At 36.7% G+C, this 22,598-nt stretch overlaps 1 protein-coding gene across 1 annotated transcript in view; it reads right to left on the bottom strand.

Moving 5' to 3' along the window:
• The window catches only part of LOC306872400 (glypican-5-like), a 173,121-nt gene that overhangs the window by 42,178 nt on the left and 108,345 nt on the right, over nucleotides 1-22,598 (bottom strand). The window contains exon 7 of the mRNA XM_079420929.1: nucleotides 12,838-12,988. Coding sequence (XP_079277055.1) covers nucleotides 12,838-12,988 — 151 coding nt within the window. The remainder of the gene's footprint in view (nucleotides 1-12,837; nucleotides 12,989-22,598) is intronic.

Genomic DNA, 22,598 nt, shown 5'->3' with positions numbered 1-22,598 from the left:
CTGGAGAGAAATCCATCGAGCAAGATCAACATTCAGCTCATGTACAGTAACTTCCCACAGTTTTATTCACAGGATTTGGCTATAGAAGCAGAATTTCCATGTTCCTCCTCGAGCCGTAGCCGTGCATTATGAGGAGGCCGTTATGAATAGACTGGCAGATTAAACAAATCTCTTTACGCATAACGCTAGATCCATTACCGTGAGGCCTGGCACCGAGCATTTATATTACCTCTCGAGCAAAAAAAAAAAAAAAACTAAATATTTGCAGTTGTATGTGCATCTCCCCAGATTACGCTGCGGAAAACAATGCGTGTGATTTAAACTCAATTAGCATGTTAAGCTTGTGCAAGAGCCGCCTCGCAAAATGGGCCAGCGCGTATGATCGCATTTCTAATTATTCATTAGTCTTGACTGTTTGGAACAGATGAATCACGGCACCATTATGCACACTGAACAGATTCGATGGAGGGCAATATCGTGATGAAATCTTCTACCTAGCATTTTTGGCACAAAATGAGAGTCGGATTATGGACACTTTATCCGATGTGAGTCCCACGTAAGAGACAGAAGCCCCTTTCACACAGTAATACCAGTAAATTGCCGTAAAATTACCGGAACGACTTTACCGGTATATTCAAAAATGCACTGTTCACACAGGCAATGACATTCCGTCTTTGTTCCGGAAAAGCACCATTCACACATCCATTCCAAAATACGGGTAAATTGTGTGACATCATTAACCTCCAATGGCTGCGCTTGTATTTGTAAACATGGAGGGGTATATGCGGTCAGTCTTTTTGTTGATGGTTTAGTAAATTAAAAATAGTAAATTAAATAAACATTACATTTAAATAAACAAAAAAAATTAATAAACTGAAAAAAAAATCCTATTTCATTTAATTTCATTCCACTCCACACGTCTTACACGAAAACACAGTAACTCTGAATATCTACTTCTAGCCAAAATGTAATTGTTTCATCTCGAGAAAAACAAGATAAATGTGCTGATAAATGCTGTTTTCTTGAGAGCTTTCTTCTGACCCCCCTCAAACTTCACAAATTAAAACTCAGTCAGAAGCAGGCCATATCTGACCTTCCCGTTCCATTATCTCCACTGTCTCACAGAGGACAGGGAGGTGATGTTGTTTACTGTAAGGGTCCGGAGGGATAACAGGGTCCTGGCCTGAGGAAGCGCAACTGGCGTGTCGTTACTGAGCTGAGTGCTTTTTCACAGCACAGTCGCTGGATGTGAGATTTTATGCCTGGTGTGGCAGGGAGAGCCGAGCGACGACAGAGGCTGTCATTTGGGTTCAGCTATTGAGTCGCTGCACATTCAAGGGCAAACTGAAGTTAGATAAGTGAAGTGAGAGTTCACCAAACACAGACATAAACCATCGCCCAATAGCCGCTGATTGCTCTGGAGTCAAGCAATTCTTTAAGACACATTTTAGTCTTCGAAAAAGAAATGAATAAGGGTGACTGACAAAGATGTCATGTTATTGCTATACACAATATTTTCAAATGTTTTATATTGTAAGGGTGGTTTCCCTAGTGATCAAGATGTATACATGTATATATGTGCTTATTTACGTCATTGGTATAAGTTGCAGTGGGTGGTAATAGACAAGAAATTTAGTTTTATACCATCGTGCTGATAACGTTTCTTTAGTCATTCAGCAATATATATATATATATATATATATATATATATATATGTGTGTGTGTGTGTGTGTGTGTGTGTGCTTATATGTTTATAATATGAAAAAAATTATAAATATATTAGTATGCATAAATTACAACTTAAATTACAACACACAAAAAAATTGACTTTCTTTTAATTGACTAAAAGCACAATCATTCATGTCTAAATCACAGTCTCATTACACTAAAAGCTTCTCATGAAGCAAATCAGCCATCACGAATGTCCACGTCTTGCACTATGAGTTTACAGAGACGTCTAAAGGTGTGCGTGTTGATCAATCAGAGGCCTGCCGCACTGACCACAGGGAGGGAAGGACAGGTGTGGGCGTATTAGATCTTAATGGGACCTGGAGCCGCTCTGGGAATTGACTTCTTTGGCTCTTGGCAGAGGGGCTGACGTATCACCGTCACCGCGGCTGATTATAGAAGCGCTCAGCAGAATGATGTGTGCTTGGCCTTTTCATGCTTCATTAACAAAATCAGGCAACCTGCCACATGCACGCTGCAGCTCATTAAGTCAGTGAGGGGAATAATGTTGAATGCAAAGTCTGGGAGAAACCGCAGAGCCGGCCATTAATAACAGAGCAGGAGAATACGGACTGGACCGTCTGCAGCTATTTACATGCTTATTTATTGATGCAAACTCATCCGTGGGGTTAGAGATCAGAACAAACCTCTAAGGAGAGGCTCTGCTGCTTTTCTCAGAAATCAAACTTACCATTTTTGCTTGGCAGACGATATAACAGATAAAAATAAAAAATAAAAATAAATTCCCACTAAAGGAGGAACTGCAGCCATATCAATGTGTTAGCACCTATAAACCACTCAACAATTCCATAGCAGCCACCCAGAATACCCTTGCGACCATACAGCAATTTCTTAGCAACCACCCAAAATACCCTAGAAACTGCACAGCAATTCTTTAACAACCACCCTAGCAACCCCACAGCAATTCCTTAGCACCCACCCAGAATACCCTAGTGACCACACAGCAATTCCTTAGCAGCCACCTAGAATATCCTAGTGACCACACAGGAATTGCTTAGCAACCACCAATGATACACTAGCAACCACACAGCAACATGTTAAAAGCACTCTGAGTAGCCTGGCAACCACATGGTGACACACTAAAAATACTAAGAACACCTTAGTAACCATTTACCAATGGCCTAGCAACCACCCAACACACCCTAGCAACCACATAGTAATACGATAAAAGCACTCAGAACACCTTAGTAACTATATAGTAATGCCCTAGCAATCACATATATACTGAAAGTGTTCAGAACACCACAAAAAGCAAACTACAATTTCCTAAAAACGTTAAAAGAACACAAATTACCCTAGCAACCACTCAGAATGTCCTAGTAACCATATAGCAATGTTACAAGTACTCAGAATACCACAGTAACTGCATAGAAACACCCTAGCAACCACATAGTATCATGCTATCAAGCATTTGGAATACCCTAGCAACCACAGAGAGAGAGAGAGACAGACTTGACTTTTACATGTATTTTATTAACTCAAAAGTATTTAGGAACTATTTATATCAAACAATCGCAGTCCCCTTTTTTTCTCTCTCTCTTTTAAGCAAAAAATTAAGAGAAAAATAAATAAAAAAAACTTTTACAATAAAACTTCCATTCCCATCAGATTCACGTAAAATGTTATTAAAACCCCACAAATAGATGGATGGATGCATAATTTATATTATTGTAACTTATAAATATATGCATCATTTTCATAATTTTACATTTCCATTAACCACTTTGTAAAGAACATAATTCACTGACATTTTAGTTATATGTAAATGAGCAAAACAACAGTCACCAAAGTAAATAAGTCTGACATCTTTACCATGGTGATCTGAAATCCCTCATTATCCTGATAAATGGATGTTAGCGCCAGCTTTCATAAAGTTTACAGCGGTTCAGAGTGATAAACTCAACTGACGGCTCTCCAGAGGATAAAACCTCCATTAGCGGCTGGGAAGCATCAGGTAAATTGAACGTAACAGATCAATAAGCTGCACGTGTATTAAAATAACCCTAAGATTTAATGTTCTGAGCCAAAGATGAAGCACCTGAGACGTCCTTCAGACAAAAGAGATCAGGACAGAACATTTTAGTATTTTATTGTCTTAAGAGATCCAATCAATGATGTCAGTATAAATCAAAAGAATAAAAACCACAGGATTTCAGTTTCTGTCTTTTATTATAAATTGGATTGTTTTGCTTTGTGCTGTGCTTAATACATGAAAGTAACTCAAAAGTAACAGCTAAAAGATAGTTAGAGAACAAATAACTGATACAGTAAGAAATGTTGTTGACAAAGTGTGCAAGCAAATAAGTATAGCCTTGAATTATGAATCATTTCAGTTTCATTCACATATGCTATGGTTTCTAAAGAAGCCTTTCAAAACTGGATAATACATTCGATCTGCATTCAAACAGCAAAGAACAAGCATTTAATATGAATTATCTTTCATATATACTTCGAATGAAATTCAATCTTAGAAAGCCGCCGTTCTCTTTTCTACAGGATTAATGAACTGTCATCATTTGAAATGGAGTCCTTTCGTATTTATCTGCACTGCGTCAGGTGGAAACGCTGCTGTTTTCATGAAAACAGATATCCCAAAGACGTCAGTCATTGCTATTTAGTTAAATCCATCAATTCATTCATTTAGCAGAATGTTTTGCTAATCTTATGACACCAGTGTTGGGTGTAATGCATCACTAAATAATTACTGTAATTGAATTACTTTTCCCTTGAAAGTAAGGGATTACTTTTAATTTCTCTGTAATTTAGTTCTGATGTAATTGCATTAAATACTGTAAAGACTATAACACATTTCTATATAAAACAAAAGTGGATTAAACATCAAAATGTTAAAATGCATTTGGTAAGGTCAAGAATAATTAAAGCAATTTTATATTAGAAAGAATTGAAAGAGCAGTTTCTAAAGTTGTTCAACTGGTTGAGTTTAATATGGGCTTTTGAAAGCAATTAGTAGTGAAATAGTTTTTAAAAAGACTAATTAGTAACACTTTTGAAGGTGTTATTAATAGATTAGTAATTTACCCATCGTAACACAATACAACACACAAGGTTTACAGTATTTAATTTTTTACAGCTTGTTTCCTCATAAAATAAATGGTCTAAATATTGCAATAAATGACATATTATTGCAGGTGAGTATTTATGATCAACACTTTCCAATATTTCACATTTCAGTCAATTTCTCTGATATTTGCATTTACATAGAGAGGTGATATTTAATATTCCTCTTTCATTTGCAACATTCAGATGCACTGACACATCTCATGCCGACATATCTTCATATTTCCAACACTCTACAGGCATCTGCTGGTGAATTACATGGTTATAGAGTGACCGCAAGCATTGTGGAAATCAGCATTGTGGTTTCAAACTGGACAGGGTGTTTAAGAGAACAGAGAGTTTGATGAAGAACTATTATGAATGAATGCCGAAGAATATTAGGCAGTATTTCATAAACCACAGATATGCATCAATTGTGGCAATGGCTAACTGATTACCATACACAACACTGCACAATGCATCTTTGGAAAGCCACATTTGATACTGAGTTAGCATGGGTCGGTTAGCTGGTAGATGCTGTAACTATGTCATTCTGGAGACAAAAAGCATTTCCCCCACTGTCAGCCATTAAAAAGTATTAAACATGTATTTTAAAGCTATTTCATTTAAATACGCATACGCAAACTATTACCTCTGTAAAACAATCTGACGGTGTCTGTGCACGTCAGCCAATCAGAAACCCTGGATCTCTCTGCCTGTCAATAATTTTTGCATAATTAGTTATTCTGGAATATGATTGGCTAACATGTATGTGAGGGAACTTTCGCATACAGTGTGTTTTCACAGTCTTCCATCTAGCACAAGCTAACCAAACAGCTAACATAACTTAAAGCATATAAATGTATAAAAGAGAGATAGATGCATAATTTCTCAGCAGCAGAGGTACACAGAGACGGCATAAACATTTGGGTCCCCCACATGCAGCACTTTATTTTTCTGCCGGATGCCATAACTCATGACACACTCGGAGCTCTAATGCCTGCAAATGGCCACACTAATGGCTGCCGGCTGCTGTGTTTGTATCCTGGACAAGTCAAGAGTAAATAAGAAAGTGTTTAGACATTCAACACCGATTTCATTTTCTCTTTGACAGGGTTTTGAAAGAAGTGACTCAAAAAGAGATGGTGAGCCCTTAATTTACCCTTAAAAAAGTACATTTGATGGAGGAAATTGTGGTTTAGTTGCTCAGAGCGGCATTAAGCTGGAGGTTATGGGTTTATTTGGGCTTTGCAACAGCTGTGAGTGAGTTTGCTCGCCCGTAGAGTCTCAGTCATTCATATTTATGGGGCTGAACTTTGGCAGGTTCCCAGCTGTTTGCTTTCAATAGCTGAAATACTATAATGGATTTAAAAGATTTCATGTGAGATCAATAATAAATTGATTCAAATATATTTAAATAGCTATGATAGGGACAAATTACGCAAAAAATTATCACCTTGATTTGAGAGACATTAACTTTGGAAGCACGGATGGATGAACAGAATGACAGTTGGATAGAATGAAAGATAGAATGAAGGATGGATGAATAAATATATAATAGTTATATAATGGCCAGAAGGATTGATAAATAATGGACAGATGTATAAAACAACAGATGAACAATGGTCGGATGGATGGACAGATGGATAGATAGAAGTTACACTAAATAATAAAACTAAAATTAATATATTTAACAAAAAATACAATCGCTAAAAGTTTTTTTTTTTAATGCAATGCAAATGATTCAGCTGAATCAATAAATATTATTTTAAGCAGCTCATTAAAATGAACCATCTGAGTGAATCAACTTGCTTAAACGAATCAGTCTTCCAATTCTAGTAGAACGTGTTTGATTATTCAACCTTCAGCTCGCTTGGTTGCAAGTCTGCATGCATAATATAATGTGACATAAAAACATCACATCAGAGTAACAATTTGTCATGCTAAATTGATTCTTGTTGAACTTGGGCTATAACAGTCTGAGAGCACAAATGAAAATGCATCTTTTGCTGTTTTTTTTTTATTATTTAATGCTGTAGCTGTACTGTACTTTCCTGCAGCTCAAATAGTAGAGCATGGCGCTAGCAACGCCAAGGTCATGGGTTCGATTCCCAGGGAAAGCAAGAGCTGATAAAATGTAAAAACTGTAACTTGAATGCAATGTAAGTCGCTTTGGATAAAAGCGTCTGCTAAATGCATAAATGTAAAATGTAAATGTTAATACCAGAAGTTGCTATTATTATCAGCACAGTAATGAGTGTGAATTATCTGCATTATTATTTGTTTCTTCCCTGAATTAAACTTCATGATCACGTATGTTCTCCAGGATTATTCTATAAAAAGCAAAAACAAATCTAATCATCTGTACAAAGAGCCACAAGATCATTTTATTTTGACTTAGAAATCATGCAGAAATGACATTTCAAATGAAAACTCCCCTGATATTTTGTCACAAGACTGAAAAATGTAGTTAACCTAGTACTGTCACTACTTTTAGTTGGTTAACAGAGCAGAACAGAGTGGCTCTGACAGCTAGTGAACAATCTGTGAGCGTCTCTCGAACATCTCATCAGTGATGCATAAGCATGCGTCCACCTCCAGATCCTGCTTGATTTGAAGTATCTATAAGCAATACTTTGTTGATGACAGGCTAGTCCTGTGAGGAGCTTCCCCACTATGACTCACTGAGCGTCGGGGCGCTCCGACGAGGATCATTATCGTTCATTTTCATCATCCTGTGACACAGCGGGTCATTTTCGGCGGGCCTCTTCAGAGCGAAGCATTAGTTAAACAAGCACAATGGCAGTGTTTCATCTGTACATCCCCCTCGTTATCAGAAGACTGGATGTGAATGTTATTTTAATTCCTGCATTGGTTAAGAATCCCTCTCCCTACATGCTGTGACCACCGACGTCGGCGGTAAAATTCAGAGCTTTTTGATGTCACACAGCCAGCAGGTTTTCATCACAACGCCTCATTTAGACGATCCGTGTGTCATCTGGACTGCTTGGCCTCTTTTTGATTCATTAGCAGGCAGATCAAACTTTTAAACCTCAGATTTTGGTCATATCTGATTTTGAGGGGCACCATTAACAAAAGAACATCTATGCAGTCACAGTGAATAATGCATTAAACTTTCTATTTCTGCAGAATGCCAATTAGGCTTGCTTTTGAACTCCACTTGGGTGGAAAAAAGAACACATCTTTAAAATATTGGGATGGAATTAATATATAGCTCTGTTTATGGTTCTTTACTGACTCATCCATCAATTCAGACACGACATTTAAACGTGTTGAGCACCTTTCAAGACTGAAATGAGAATGTATTTTACATTTCAGTCCAATTAGATTCAACTTGAATTTGAATAAAAAAATATATATAAAATTCACATACCTGCAAAAATTGTCGTTATAAACTAGAAAACTGAACTAAAGTTATCGAACAATGGACAGATAGAACGACAGACTGAAAGACGGATCACAGAATGAACAACAGAATTAATGTATAATAGAACAAGATAGAATGATAGATTGAAAGATAGAATGAACAATGGACAGATAGAACGATAGTCTGAAAGAGACCACAACATACAGATAAGATAGAATGAACAAATGCTAGAATGACAGAACGAAAGGAAGAGCAACCGATGGATATAGAATTATAGATTGAAAGACAGAACAACAGCATGAATGATAGAACGAGCGCTAGAACCAGTGATGGATAGATCGAATGATATAAAATCAACAAAAAAATGTACAACAGAATGAATGATAAAATGACCAATGGATAGATAGAACATATCTAGAATGAACGATAGAGTGAACAATTGAAAGAACAATACGATTTTTTAAAAGATAAAACGAACCATGCACAGACAGAATGATAGATTGAAAGACAGCTCAACATACAGACAGATATAATGAATGAAAGAACGACAGAAAGAAAGAAAGAACCGATGGATACAGATAGAATGATAGAGTGAAAGGCAGAACAACAGCATGAACGATAGAACGGACGATAGAACAAAGACAGAACAACAGATAAACAGAGAGACTGAACAACAAAACAAATGACAGAATGAGCGATAGAACAAACCGTAGAATGAACAATAGAATGGAGAATGGACAGAAAGAACAATAGATTGAAAGTCAGATCACATAGAATGAATGATAGAATGATAGACAAAACAGAACTAAATGTTAAATATATACAGTCACTAGTTTGGTTGCAATAAATGGGCATTTCATTTTAAAGAGCCGGTCTAACAGTATTGTTTTTGTTTAGTACTATTGTTGTTTAGTAGGCTATAAATTTACAGCTAATTACTGCTAAGGGATGCTCCTTTAAAACCACTATACAACAATTCCCATTCCACCAACATAGCCTGTTGTTTTTGCTCATGCAATCGGTGCTACTGCACCGCTCACGCTACACAACCACTGATGAGCAGCGTATCATGAGCTTCCAATGCCATAATTGGCCACTGAAGTGCCCCAAACGCACCCGGTCCATTAAAGGACCCATTTAAATACAACAGGATCATTGCAGCTCATCAGGTACGAAAGATCACCTTCAAGCGATAGCTGTGGATGAAGAGCCGGAGGACGATATCATGTAATCCCGTCCTGAGACAGGCTATTAATTAACAAGTGCTCACTGAAGGGACCAGCCTGCACTTCCTCTCATTGTGTCTCCTTACTGGAGATCGATGCAACTCCCTGCCGATACGGCTCGCTGACGCCTTTTGTTTTCCACACTAAGTACGCAGCGTCTGGATTCGCTGCCAAACACGAGAGTGTGTGCAGGTGACATTGACAAGGAGCCGGGCGACGTGTCCTTTTGTGCAAAGACTCTGGCGCACTGAGCCAGAATCACACGTCTCACGTCTGTTAATATTTTATTTATTACTCTCACGCTGAGGGAAGTCAACGCTGGCGTTTGTTTCTGTTGTATTTCTTTATTTCCCCTCGGCGCGACACGCTGAAGCTCGGTCCCAGCGCTCACAGATGTGTTTCAGGGTGACAGCACTCTTGATGGAGGCAGGAGCTCAATACTAATCAAACGTTCGCGGTAAAATGAGTCATTCGAATCTGGTGGTTTGTGTGTATCGCCAGCCAATGGTTTACAACTGTTCTTGTACCTCAGCAGATTTAGGGTTTGAGAGATCGAAGCAGACCATCGAAGCAGAATATTTCAATACTTCAGCAACTCCTGCTGAACAACAAACCATTTCAACTTCAACTGCACCACAGCAGTGTCCTGATAGAACGATCAAATGTACATCACATTGTGTTTGTCTGTCAAATCTGAACTGGAAGACAAGACTGAGATTTACAGAAAACAAATGAAACTTTTTTTTTTCTTATTATTTTCATGGATCTCAAAACACAGGTAATTATATATTTCCTGCACCCTAGCAACCACTCAAAACACCATAGCAACCACATAGCAAACAATTATAAATGTCCAAGCAACAGAAAACCCTAGCAACCACCCAACCCCAGCAACCACCTAGCAATGCCTAGAAACTGCCGAGCAACCAATGTCCTAGCAACCGCCCCAAAAAACATAGACGCAACCTAACAACAATTTGCAAGAAACCACTTTTAAATGTTCTAACAGCCACCTGGAAACACTAGCAACCACAAAAAACACCATAGCAATGCTGCTATGCAAAACTGCTTAGTAACACATAGCAACCTCTTAGCAACGTCCTAGCAATGCAACCACCTAGCAAACAATTTGAAAGTAAACACTTTTAAATGTAAAAACAACCACCCGGAAAACCCTAGCAACCACTCAAAACACCAAAGCAACCATGTAGCAAACAATTTGCAAGCTACCACTTTTAAATATTTCCACAGCCATCTAGAAAAGCCAAGCAACCACCCAAAACACCATAGCAACCACCTAGCAACACCAAGAAACTGCCCAGCAACCACTCTGCAATCTCCTAGCAACCACCCAAAACACCACAGCAACCACCTATCAAACAATTTGCAAGTAAACACTTTTAAATGTTCTAACAACCACCCGGAAAACCCTAGCAACCACCCAAAACACCATAACAACCACTTTGCAATGTAGCAACCACTCTGAACACCCAAGCACCATGACAGCACGTTTTGCACAGGCAAGCACAACAATTTCATCAGACATTCCCTGAAAACAAAAACATGCATTACAATCTTGCTTATAAATGTAACAGTATCTTATTTTAATGACTATCGATGCACATCTATTTACTAGAAATCAAGATGAAGACACTGATTCAGAAAGTGATTTATTGCAGAAGAATGCACAAGCAGTATGTCACACAGAAATGCATGTAAGTGAGCATGAAGACAGCGACGGCTCCCCTCACTAACTCTGTCACAGAAGCAGTTGTCGTTTTGCCTCCGTATCTAGATCCAAACACAAAGCGTGACTGCTGACTGTGAGCCCCATCTGCGTGACTTATCGACGGTCGTAACGGGCGGCGCATCGACGGCTGAGGCGTGACGTGGGTTTGGACGGAGCACCGTACAGCGGATGAGCGGGAGAGACGGTGATAAACGAGCACATCGTCACAGCACCCCATGAATTATTAGTGGGGCATGAGGCGGAGCTGATACACCACGGCAGATTGACAGGAGGAAAAGGAAACACCGGCGAGATGCGATGGCGCATTTAGATGACCCGGAACGCCCCATCCAGACAAAAAGTGCAGGACGATTAATCAGACAAGCATACGGGAGATAGAGGAGCTTTGGTGAGGGAAGCACGCGGCCCTTGAGCTTGATTTAGCGGGGCCACGGGTCAGAGATCCAATCCCCTCCGGAAGATGAAGTAATTACCAGATGGCCACTTTGATTTGTTCCACTTTTTTGCAACCACATTATTCTTGATTGCATAATTCATTTGGAAGAGGGAGAAATGTCTGGAAAAATGTTTCTATACGCTTGACCTTAATTCCGCCTCTTAATTACACTCTGATTTCAAGCGTCAATGAAAGTCTGATCTAATTCCACCCTCCATTCAAACGCCGGATGTGGTATTTCCTACTTGTTATCTCTGACTTATGACGGTCAAACAATGATGTACACATGAACAAAGTGAATCGTGTTCGATTAACTGGTCTACACTTAACAAAAGGACATTGTTTACTGTGTTAACGGAATATTTCACTCAAAAATTTTAAATTGCTGAGAATGTACTCACCATCAGGCCATCCAAGGCGTAGATGAGTTTGTTTCCTCATGGGAACAGATTTGGAGAAATGTAGCATTCCATCACTTGCTCATCAGTGGATCATCTGCAGTGAATGGGTGCCAAACAGCTGATAAAAACATCACAATAATACACAAGTAATCCAAACAACTCCTGTCCATCAATTAACATCTTGTGAAGTGAAAAGATGCTTGTTTGTTTCAAACAAATCCATCAAGACAAATTTAACTTCAAACCGTTGCTTCTGGACAAAAAAAAAATAAAAAATCAGTAGAGTCAGTAATCCATAATAATGCTTCCTCCAGTGAAAAAGTCCATCTCCAATCAGCCAAATATTTGTTTAGAACTGTTTCACTTGTAAACGGTGCATATTTCTCTCCTGATTCAGACAAGATTGCTTTTTCACTGCAGAAAACAATATTATGGATAGTGTCCTCATATTGTAGCCAAGAAAAAAAAAATATTTTAAAATAATATGGATAATAAAAAGGATAAGATTTGTTTCTTACAAACATGCAGTTTTTAGCTTGACATTAATTGATGGACTGGAGTGGTGTGGATTATTGTGATGTTTTTATCAGCTGTTTGGACTCTCATTCTGACGGCACCCATTCACTGCAGAGGATCCACAGGTGACCAAGTGATGGAATGCTACATTTCTCTTAAATCTGAAACAAACTCATCTATATTATGGATGGTCTGAAGGTGAGTAAATCTCAAATTTAAATGTTTGTGTGAACTATTCCTTTACCATTAACTGTGTTCATCTTCCTTGGTGCATCTAAAACTCAATTTTCCAAGTCATTGAGATCATTACTTACATATAGTTTCTATTCTTCTCCTCTCGGTCGCTCCGTTCCCTGATCCCCAGCATCCATCCTCATCATCACAGTCTCCGCTGTATCCGTCTCCACTTCCGGTCTCAATTTGGTCCAGGGTGCCCAGCTTTGGGATTGTCTTGCCCTGCAACAGCTAGAACACATACAATAAGTTTGAACCTCAGAATTTATTAATTCAGCATTTGACTGACTTTATTCAGATTTTATACCACATATGAAAGCGGGGTTTGTAATACATCTGATTGCATGTGTTTCTTTTGTTGTTTAGACCACAGACAGCTAACCTGAATAAAAAATTCAAATAAGCATGCATTTCCAGATTGCATAAAGCTTTTAATGAAAACATTTTAATGAAAACATTACTTTCAACAAAATAGAGCAATTTGCTGTAGCATCAATTGTGGGTATATTCAGCATTCAAACAATAACAACAGGAACACAACTCCAACCTCTGAGATCAGTGCCTGGATATGATATGCTTCAGTTACCCTCAAAACTAACTTTTGCAGAGCTAGGACGGGTTGGCATCAATTAAAAACTCTGAGTGCACTTGAGCAATATCCGCACAGGGTGCAGGAACATTTAATTATCTAATTGAAATGCAAGACAGCCTCTCAGATATTGAAAGTGCTTTGTACTTATAAGGTAGAGCGCATTGGGCCGTTGCAATTGTCTGTGGTAATTAGCAGCTGTAGTGGCTCAATATCTGCCGATTAAGTGGCTGAATTAATGGATTAGCAGAGCCATGATGGATGAATGACTGCGACTCACATGCTTAGAGGTCGCCTCGAATCGTCACAGAAAACTACAATCAAAAATGAAACAATTGGTGAATGGATGACTATGATTTACTTAACATGCATGGATGACCCAGTATATTTGGTGACATGTGCGATGCATTCAACTTCATAATTCCAGTTTTTACAAAAATTGTCTTAAAAACACAAAATAACCATTTTTATTTCTGGAACTATAACTAGATGTCATTTAGAAGAGATATAAACTTTCTTTACCTTTTCTTCTTTTTAAACAGACTGCCAAAAATGACAGCATTTAAATATATATAGCTGACATATCAAAAACTCCTAAATAGATTTAAGTTAGATAAAAAAAAAAAAAAAAGGATTTTGCTACTTGTCCCAAACAAAACCAAAATAAATAGGAATGAATGATATAAAAGTACCATATCAGTGTCATATTTAAGATTTTGTACACTATTTTATTTGACTGCCAAAGTTATATTTCTTTTTACAAAAATTGGCTTAAAAATGCAAAGTAACAACATTATAGTTTCATGTCATTCAATAGGGATATTAATCACAATTTCCTCTCTTGATTCGTTCTTTCATCAGACGGCCAAAAAATGACAACATTTTTAGATAAAATTTGATTAAAAATGCAAAAGACATGACATCTGGATTACACTTGCTGAATTAAACATGCAACATATTGAAATCATGTTGCATAAATATAGCATACTAATGTATGCAACATTTATTATTGCATACTACATACCATTTATAAACAAAAACAACCAAGTATGCATTAGTATTTGATTCTATTCCATTCTAAACACAGTCAATGAATAAAACAATGTTTGATTTAAAATGGTTGTTTTATGCGAACATGTTAATTCAGTTTATTTCATATATTTACTTCCATTCCACTTTAATAAAATGGTTTCTTCAAGACGACCTCAGTCTATTCCCATTGTACGGTATATGTCCTTTACTATAAAAAGTGTTTTGAACGTTTCTCCCGAGGCATGCAGGCAGAAAAAGAAATAATACAAAAAACAGCAGCATGCTTCAAATGCATAAATTACTTTCAGTCAGGCCTGTAGCAAATATATGTTACCCTTCTGTAATTTTCTTTCCGACCGTAACCAGAAAGCCTGAAGCACCGAAGGCCTTTATCTCGCTGAGGTAAAAATGGTCCATCTCTTATCTGTAGAATGACCACGTTCTCCACGTGTATTGTTCCTCGAGGAATCATCAATGTTCCTCCACGGTTTGATTGACTGCCTGAGGTTAGTCGGCTACCTGCAGTGGATGAAACTTCACAATCCAGCTCCTGTGCAAATAACCTGCCATAGTAGAAAAATCATCTTAATCTGAATGCATCTATTTAGCTGCCGGGCAAACCGCTCGAATTCATTACTGCTTCTAACCAGAGGCATAGAAATCATCTGAAAAGTGAGCATAATGTAGCACTTATCAGCGTGGCTCATGAATATTAATTATGTGATCTAAGGTAGTGCTAACTGATTTACTGAAAGACGATAGTTAAAAACCACTACCATTAGTAGGATTGGCACTTTCAGCTTGCAAGATGCTTGAAAACCTCTAAAAATCTCATTTTCTCATTACGGTTCACTGCAGAGCACGACTCTGTCTAATGCGGTAGGTATGATAGGCATGCTGGTCACTGAGTTTATTTAAACACAGTAATCATCTGTAATCATCTCCATAAATATCAGGAATGAAACCGATTCTCATGTTTATTAGTAACCAAAACATCGCTGTCACTGACGCTCATGCTATGAAACTCTTCCATTCCATTCGACTTTGAGATGACTTTTTGAGTTTCTGAAGAATTTGTTAAAAAGACTAGGAATGATTTGAAGACCTGAAAGTGAAAATTATATCTCTGGAGAAGCACTGCTTAAAGACTGTCATCTTGTGTGAAGATTATGTGAATCCCAGCTACATTTCTAAGTGGTCTGGTTATCTTCCAGATCTTACCTTTGCCTTTTACCTTTTTCTTACCTTTTTTGGCATCACAAAATTTGTGTCACAGAAACATCAGCAGCAACATCAAAAAGATCAAAGATCAAAGTCCAGCCATGAACCTTTAAGCAACACATACATGACTAACTGATCTGATAAAACAAACAAGAGGCTCATTGAGGCTCATTTACATAATATTTATATATTAAGACTAGTGGCTGACCGATATTGTTTTGTTTTTTTTTGTTTTTTTGACAGCCGATGCCGATAATTTGGAAAGCAGGGTGGCCGATGGCCGATATAAAGCCAATATAATTTTATTTATTTTAATTAATATTTAAGAAATTTGAAATCGTTTGAAAATGGAGTACTGTGTGCTCAGGTGCTGTCGTTATCAGCGCTGTCAAAATAAAAGTCTGTTGCGCCTAGAAAGCATCAGCCAAACAGAAAAAACTTATCAGCCGATATATCGGTTGACCACTAATTAAGACACAAAACATGTTAAACTAATATACTAACTAACAAATATATATGGTAATTCTTGAATTTTTGGTTACAACCTTCCTTTATTATCTTAAGAGAAAATAATAATATATGTTATATACTGTATGTATGTGATTTGCTACAATTTTTCTGCAGGTTATATAGGTTACACCAGTCGGTGGCAACAAGTGACTGTATTTAATTATTGACTGAACGGATTCATTCAAAACACTGATTCACTTACAATTCAAACAAAAATATGTTTTTATAATTGAGTCACTGAATCACTCCCTCAACTGAAATGTTCATGTATGATTCATTCATGGAAAAAAGTGACTGTCTTTATGGGTGCAACATTGAATCATTCACTCATCTGATTTGTTCAAATCACCGATTAATTCAGGATTCAAACAAAAGACTGTCTGTATGACTGAGTCATTGAATCAACTGATATTCTAAAACAAAACAAGCGACTGTCCTTATGATTGAGTCCTTTTTTTCCCTTTTCAAATTTTAAAACGTCATTTGAGTGGCGAGGACCTTTTTACGATCAAATAAGATTCTTATAAATAAAATGCATTTCCTTGAAAATCCTAAATGGGTTGCAAGCATCGCTTTATTTGCAGGAAAACAGAGAACGGAAAGTTTGATATCCTTGTCAAACAGCAATGATTCAGAATATTCTATAAGTTCATGCATACATGCACGTAACCCTCAAATAATATAATTAAACAGCGATTACACAAACACACAGGATATCAATTTTAAACACTTTCTCTACAAATGATGGGGAATATATTTGTCATTATTTGTGCTAAAGCACCCCAGAAGAATACAGAGGAGAGTGAAGGACAGTGGAAGAACTTGAGACACACAATTGAGATTCAAACAAAAGTAAAAGTAATGCCTCCCTCTTTTCTCATGAAGCAATCTTCACAACTCAAAGATCCAATTCGGCTCTTCTTAGCTTTTGAGACAGGGCTTACATTTCTTTTCAGGCCTGATGTCTGACTCAGATCTTTATAAAAACAGAACTGCACATCATGAAACGCTCAGAAGGGCTCTATACGTGTGTTCTATAATTCAGGATCCTTGTACAGGCTATTGTGTAGTATTGAGCGGTGCACTAATGCAAGCACTGCACAACCCTCTGACCTGCCTTACAACAAAATACTGTGGTAGTACCATGGTACAGTGATGGATCACATGATATCTCTGAGACACTGAAATGAATGCACCATGGTATTTACATGGAACTTCTTGTAAAAACATGGTAGTAATTTAACGCAGTAAATGTCCAGAAAACAAAACCATGTTTTTTTGTTAGAGCTGGTTGGGATGAATTTGTAGAAACTTTACAACAGGCTTAAATATTAATGAAAATAAGTTTATGCAAGCCAATTATTGTTGAAATATTTGACATTTGCACATTAAAAAATAAATAAATAAATAAAATAATTAAATATTTGGTAACAATTTATTTTAGGGACCATTTCTCACTATTAACTGAATGTTACCAGCATATTGCCTGTATTGTTTTTTTTTTTAGTACTTATAAAGCACATATATCAAACATTAAATAAGCTATTTTTGGAGGGAGAAAAAAATCCTAATACAAAAATAATAAAAACAAATAAGCTAGTAACAGATGCTGGCTTCTTCTTTTGAGTAGAATCATGATATTTTAATATATTATTAATGAGGCATTAGAATCTGCTCCAGAGATTCTAGTTGGATCAAAAAGCTATTTGCTAAACCAACAATCCTTGCTGATATAAATAATATGAGGACAACATCTATGAAAAAAGCAGTGTCACTTGAAATACTACACAATAATATTTGGAAGAACAGAGTGACATTTTACTTAAATATAATAACAAAACCTTACAGGCCCTCTAGTATTACTGGGCTGGTAAACAGGTTAAGGTCTACAAATTTCTATCGCCTTTGCCTTGACCATGTGTCCTAACACACTTTGTAGGCCTTCGTTTGACATTTACTGTCACTAAAGCTGCTATTAGCGGGTGGAGCACAGGATGCTCTTTGTAGCCTTAATAACAGACTGAAAATGACGACAGGCCACCACTGACTGTCAGTTAAGGGCACGGTGACGAATCCCTCCTCGAATGCCGTCAAACTGGCAGCGACTGTTTGCAACCGTTTCCACATCCTGCTAATATTAGGCAAAGCAAGGCAAGTTTATTTATAGCACATTTCATACACAATGGTAATTCAAAGTGCTTTACATAAAAGAAGGTAAAATAGTCATACAAATAATAATAATATTGATCACAGCAATACAAATGAGTTGAAAAAAGGGGGAAAAAATTTATAATAATAATAATAAAAACAAGAAATTTAAAAACAAATATTCTCAACTCTTACGCACTGAGCGCAAATGCATTCAACAAATGCACAGCTAAACAGATGAGTTTTGAGTCTGGATTTAAATGTGGCTAATGTTTTAGCACATCTGATCTCTTCTGGAAGCTGGTTCCAACTGCGAGCCGCATAATAGCTAAAAGTGGACTCCCCTTGTTTTGTGTGAACCCTTGGTATTTCTAACTGACTCAATCCTAATGATCTGAGTGGTCTGTTAGGTTTATATTCAGTGAGCATTACTATTTGTCCATTTTTTTTCCACCTAAAAACGTTTAGGAGAAACATCTCAGACAAAAAGAAGCATAACAGATCCATTAAGTCAAATCTAAAGTCCATTTGACTAGAAACATTGACGTCTTATAACAGGATAATCAGTTTCTTCTCCAGCCATACTGGACTTTCATTGGTAAATGTTTGTTTGGCATCCAAAATTTGATTTATAATTTCGCAAAATGGCTTTATTTATTAGTCTTTGTTCTTCATGAGAACAAACACAGCTGCACGAATAAACATTTGGCAAACCAGCGATGGGAGATTGCATAAATGTTTGTCTTATTTCAGTGTAATAAATTAGAAGAACATTATGAAAAACTTACTGAACTGTCTTCAGGGGCTATATATCAGAATAAATATCTCAGCCAGACTTTGCGTTTAATAAGTAAGAGCACAGATCAGATGAGATATATAATTGTTTTTGCAATCCAACAACACGAGAGCGCCTTTTGACCCAGCACGTGTCAATCAAAGACCTAATCTCCACCCCTTTCCCCGAGGCACGAAACAAAGCGGCTTTTATTTGACAGAGGTTGATTGCGGCGGGCAGCTTTGGGAAAGCGCTCGGGTCTGACGCGGCTGATGGCTGATTTATCGTACAGTCTGACAAGCCTATTAGCCCTGCGTCTGTAAATGAAAGAGCTTCGTCAGAGCCTTAATTATAATGCTGGCCACAGGTACATTGATTTGTTCTGCAGGGTGAAGAGGGTTCAGAACGATCTGAACATGAAGTACACCATACAAACTTCAGGTCAGCTGCCGCATTCGATGCACATTCAGATATATATATATATCTGATGACGATATTGACTATAAGTGAAATAAAAAAGTAAAAAAAAATTATATTAATAAGAAAAAGCTCTTGAAAGCGAAAGGGCTGTTCAGATTAAAGGCCATTGCACACTGAGTCCGAAATTTTTGCATGCATTTTTCAGTTTTTTCGTATTCCTCATCCTTTCCTATCAAAACGCACGGTACGGATGCGAAAACGCGGAAAATCGAACCTGATCCGAATTTGTTTTATGATGGACGAAAGTTTTGGAGGCAGTGTGCAAACGTGATTGACACAACGTGAGGTCATATTTATTTTTTAACGTATGAATTTTTCACATGCGTTTTTCCATTTTTCCGTATTCCTCATCCTTTCCAATCAAAATGCACGCTACGGATGCGAAAACACAGAAAATTGACTCGGTGTGCAATGACCTTAACTCTTTAATTTGACATCAAATTACCATCATCATCATCTCCTCTACTAAGAGTACCAATTACATATCTTATAATTTTTGTAATAATTAATTTATTAAAAATAATGTTGTCTATTTTTATAAATTAAATATAGCACACTTTTTTTATTTAGTTTTGTTAATATTTTGCATACTTATGTTCTTTTGCAAATCTTGTAATATCAGCATTTAGCTGTATAATATCAGAATAATGTAGGCTATATCTGATTGTATCATGTACTTATGTGATGAAAAATAAACATTCAAATTAAATGCATGATGGGTATTTTCAGTTTTTTTACTCTAGCTGTATTTTTATTTACTATTTTTTTGTTTTGATCATTTTACACATCTTTAGGCTTTAGAAGTTCTGCATTACAAATAATGAACAAAATGGCATATTTTCACTACAAAACATAGTTAAAACAGATAATTCTCCACTATAATGTGGTGATTGTCACCCCAGGACATTTTGTTGTTTTCTTTCCCCATGTGCTCAGTGTGACCTAGTTTCTGTCTATGTCTGATTGTGTCATTATGTTCAGGTGTCTATATAAGTTGCATTCTGTTCAGTGTTTCTTTATCCGGTCTCGGCTACGTTAGAAGTGTGTGTATCCTGTCTACCTGTTAGGCCTTACCCATATGTGGATTATTAAAGACTGTTTATCGTCATTCTCGTGGTATTCCTGCATTTCTAATACGCCGCACCGTGACAGTGATATCATTATACATTGACTTTCTTTAACAATATATATAATGCTTATATATTGTTTAACATATTATTACTATACAGAGCACAGTACCGCTCATATCCAGAAGCTCTGTTGGATCATTTTATTTATTAACTTGGCACTGAGTGAGAAACACTGAGTTTTGGCACAATATAAGAGCAAATCTTCACTCCACAGACAATTTGTTTTTCCAAATCCAGTCTTATGACTGGCTGTCCACACTGAGAGATCCAATCGGATTGTGTGTTCAGGACGTGTCTCAATTGCTGGTCGCTGTAGTAATGATGCAGACTCATGCATGACACCAATTCTGCTCTATAAAATGGAGAAAGCTGACAGAAAGCTGGACATTTGTTGTCTTCTTATGTGCATTATGGCTTTACAGCGTGGTGCAGAAGGGTGCTTACATGATCAAACAGAAACACGTTTCCAGAAACTAGATTTCAAACCATCATCATGGTTCTTAGTCAAAAGCGGTTTAACTTGAATTAGGTTTTGTTCACATTGCACTCAATTCTGATACAATGTCTACAATGTCACATGAACATCACAGCTTGAATGGCACTTAAAAAAGAAGAAAAATCTGATCTAGAAAAGAGCATATTTAAATATTTAGTTTCAAATAACAAACGCCTGATTCAAATTGGGCCTGTAAAAATCATATTTCATCCCATTTTCAATTTATTCAAAATGTAAACAATTGAACAAATATGATTGGATATTCCTTAATTTATTATTTCTGTCTGTATGACAAAAAAAAAAAGATTTGATTCACAGAATCGATATATAAAAAAATCATAATCATAAATAAATTAATCAAACAGCCATCCAATCCGTCTGTTTGAATGAACTGAACTTTCATCCAACTTTCTGAATTAATTAAGTCCAAAAACCCTCCAATTCATTTGAATGAATGAATCATTCCATTTGAATGAATCAACTGAACAATCATCCAGCCATTTAAATCAATAAATCTATGAATCAAACAACATCCAATCCATTTCAATGAATGAACCGTACAACCATCCAATCCATCAGAATCAACTGAACAATCATCCAATCCATTTGAATGATTGGATTAAACAACCTTCCAAATGAATGAATCTATGAATCAAACAAGCATGCAATCCATTTGAATGAATCAACTGAACAATCATCCAACCATCTAAATGAGTGAACCAATGAATCAAACAATCAACCAATACATTTGATTGAATGAACTGAACATTCGTCCATCCTTCCAAAATAAACAATTAATTAATCAACCAACAATCCGTAATAAAAAAGAAAAAGTCACATGTAACCATGTCAATCAGCTTGAATCTGTTTAACATTTTGATTGGATTGTAAGGGGTGGTTTATTCCTTTTGTAATCCGAGAGAGGACATGTAAACACTTGATCAGATTGAAAACCGAAACTGGTATATAAACACACATATCAACCCGATGCCTTTATAGTCAAGTCACCTTTATTTCTATAGCGCTTTTAACAATACAGATTGTGTCAAAGCACTTAACAGTATCAAATTGGAGGATAGAGTGTCAGTAATGTATAATGATAAGATTAAACGCTTAATTTTCAGTTAAAGGCATTTCATTATTGAATTCAGAGATGTCATTGTCTAGCTCAGTTTATTTTAAATAGTATCTGTGCAATCAAATTGACGATAATCGCTAGAAATTAAGTGTCCCCAACTGAGCAAACCAGAGGCGACAGCAGCAAAGAATAGGACTACAAGTCCTATTTATATTGTTCATGTAATAGTGTTGCTATAGTGTTCATGTAAACAGTGTTCATGGAAGCAAAAAGTAAACATCCATGTAAATGAAGCTAGTGTTCTATATCGAAGTGTAAAAAAATATCACTAGGCTTTTATTACCATCTACATAATTAAATTTACCACACTGTAAATAAACTC

Source organism: Barbus barbus (genome assembly GCF_936440315.1).
Source record: "Barbus barbus genome assembly, chromosome: 7".
Lineage (NCBI taxonomy): Eukaryota > Metazoa > Chordata > Actinopteri > Cypriniformes > Cyprinidae > Barbus > Barbus barbus.
The sequence above is the reverse complement of the archived record's forward strand: the minus strand, read 5'-3'. Positions and strand labels throughout refer to the sequence as shown.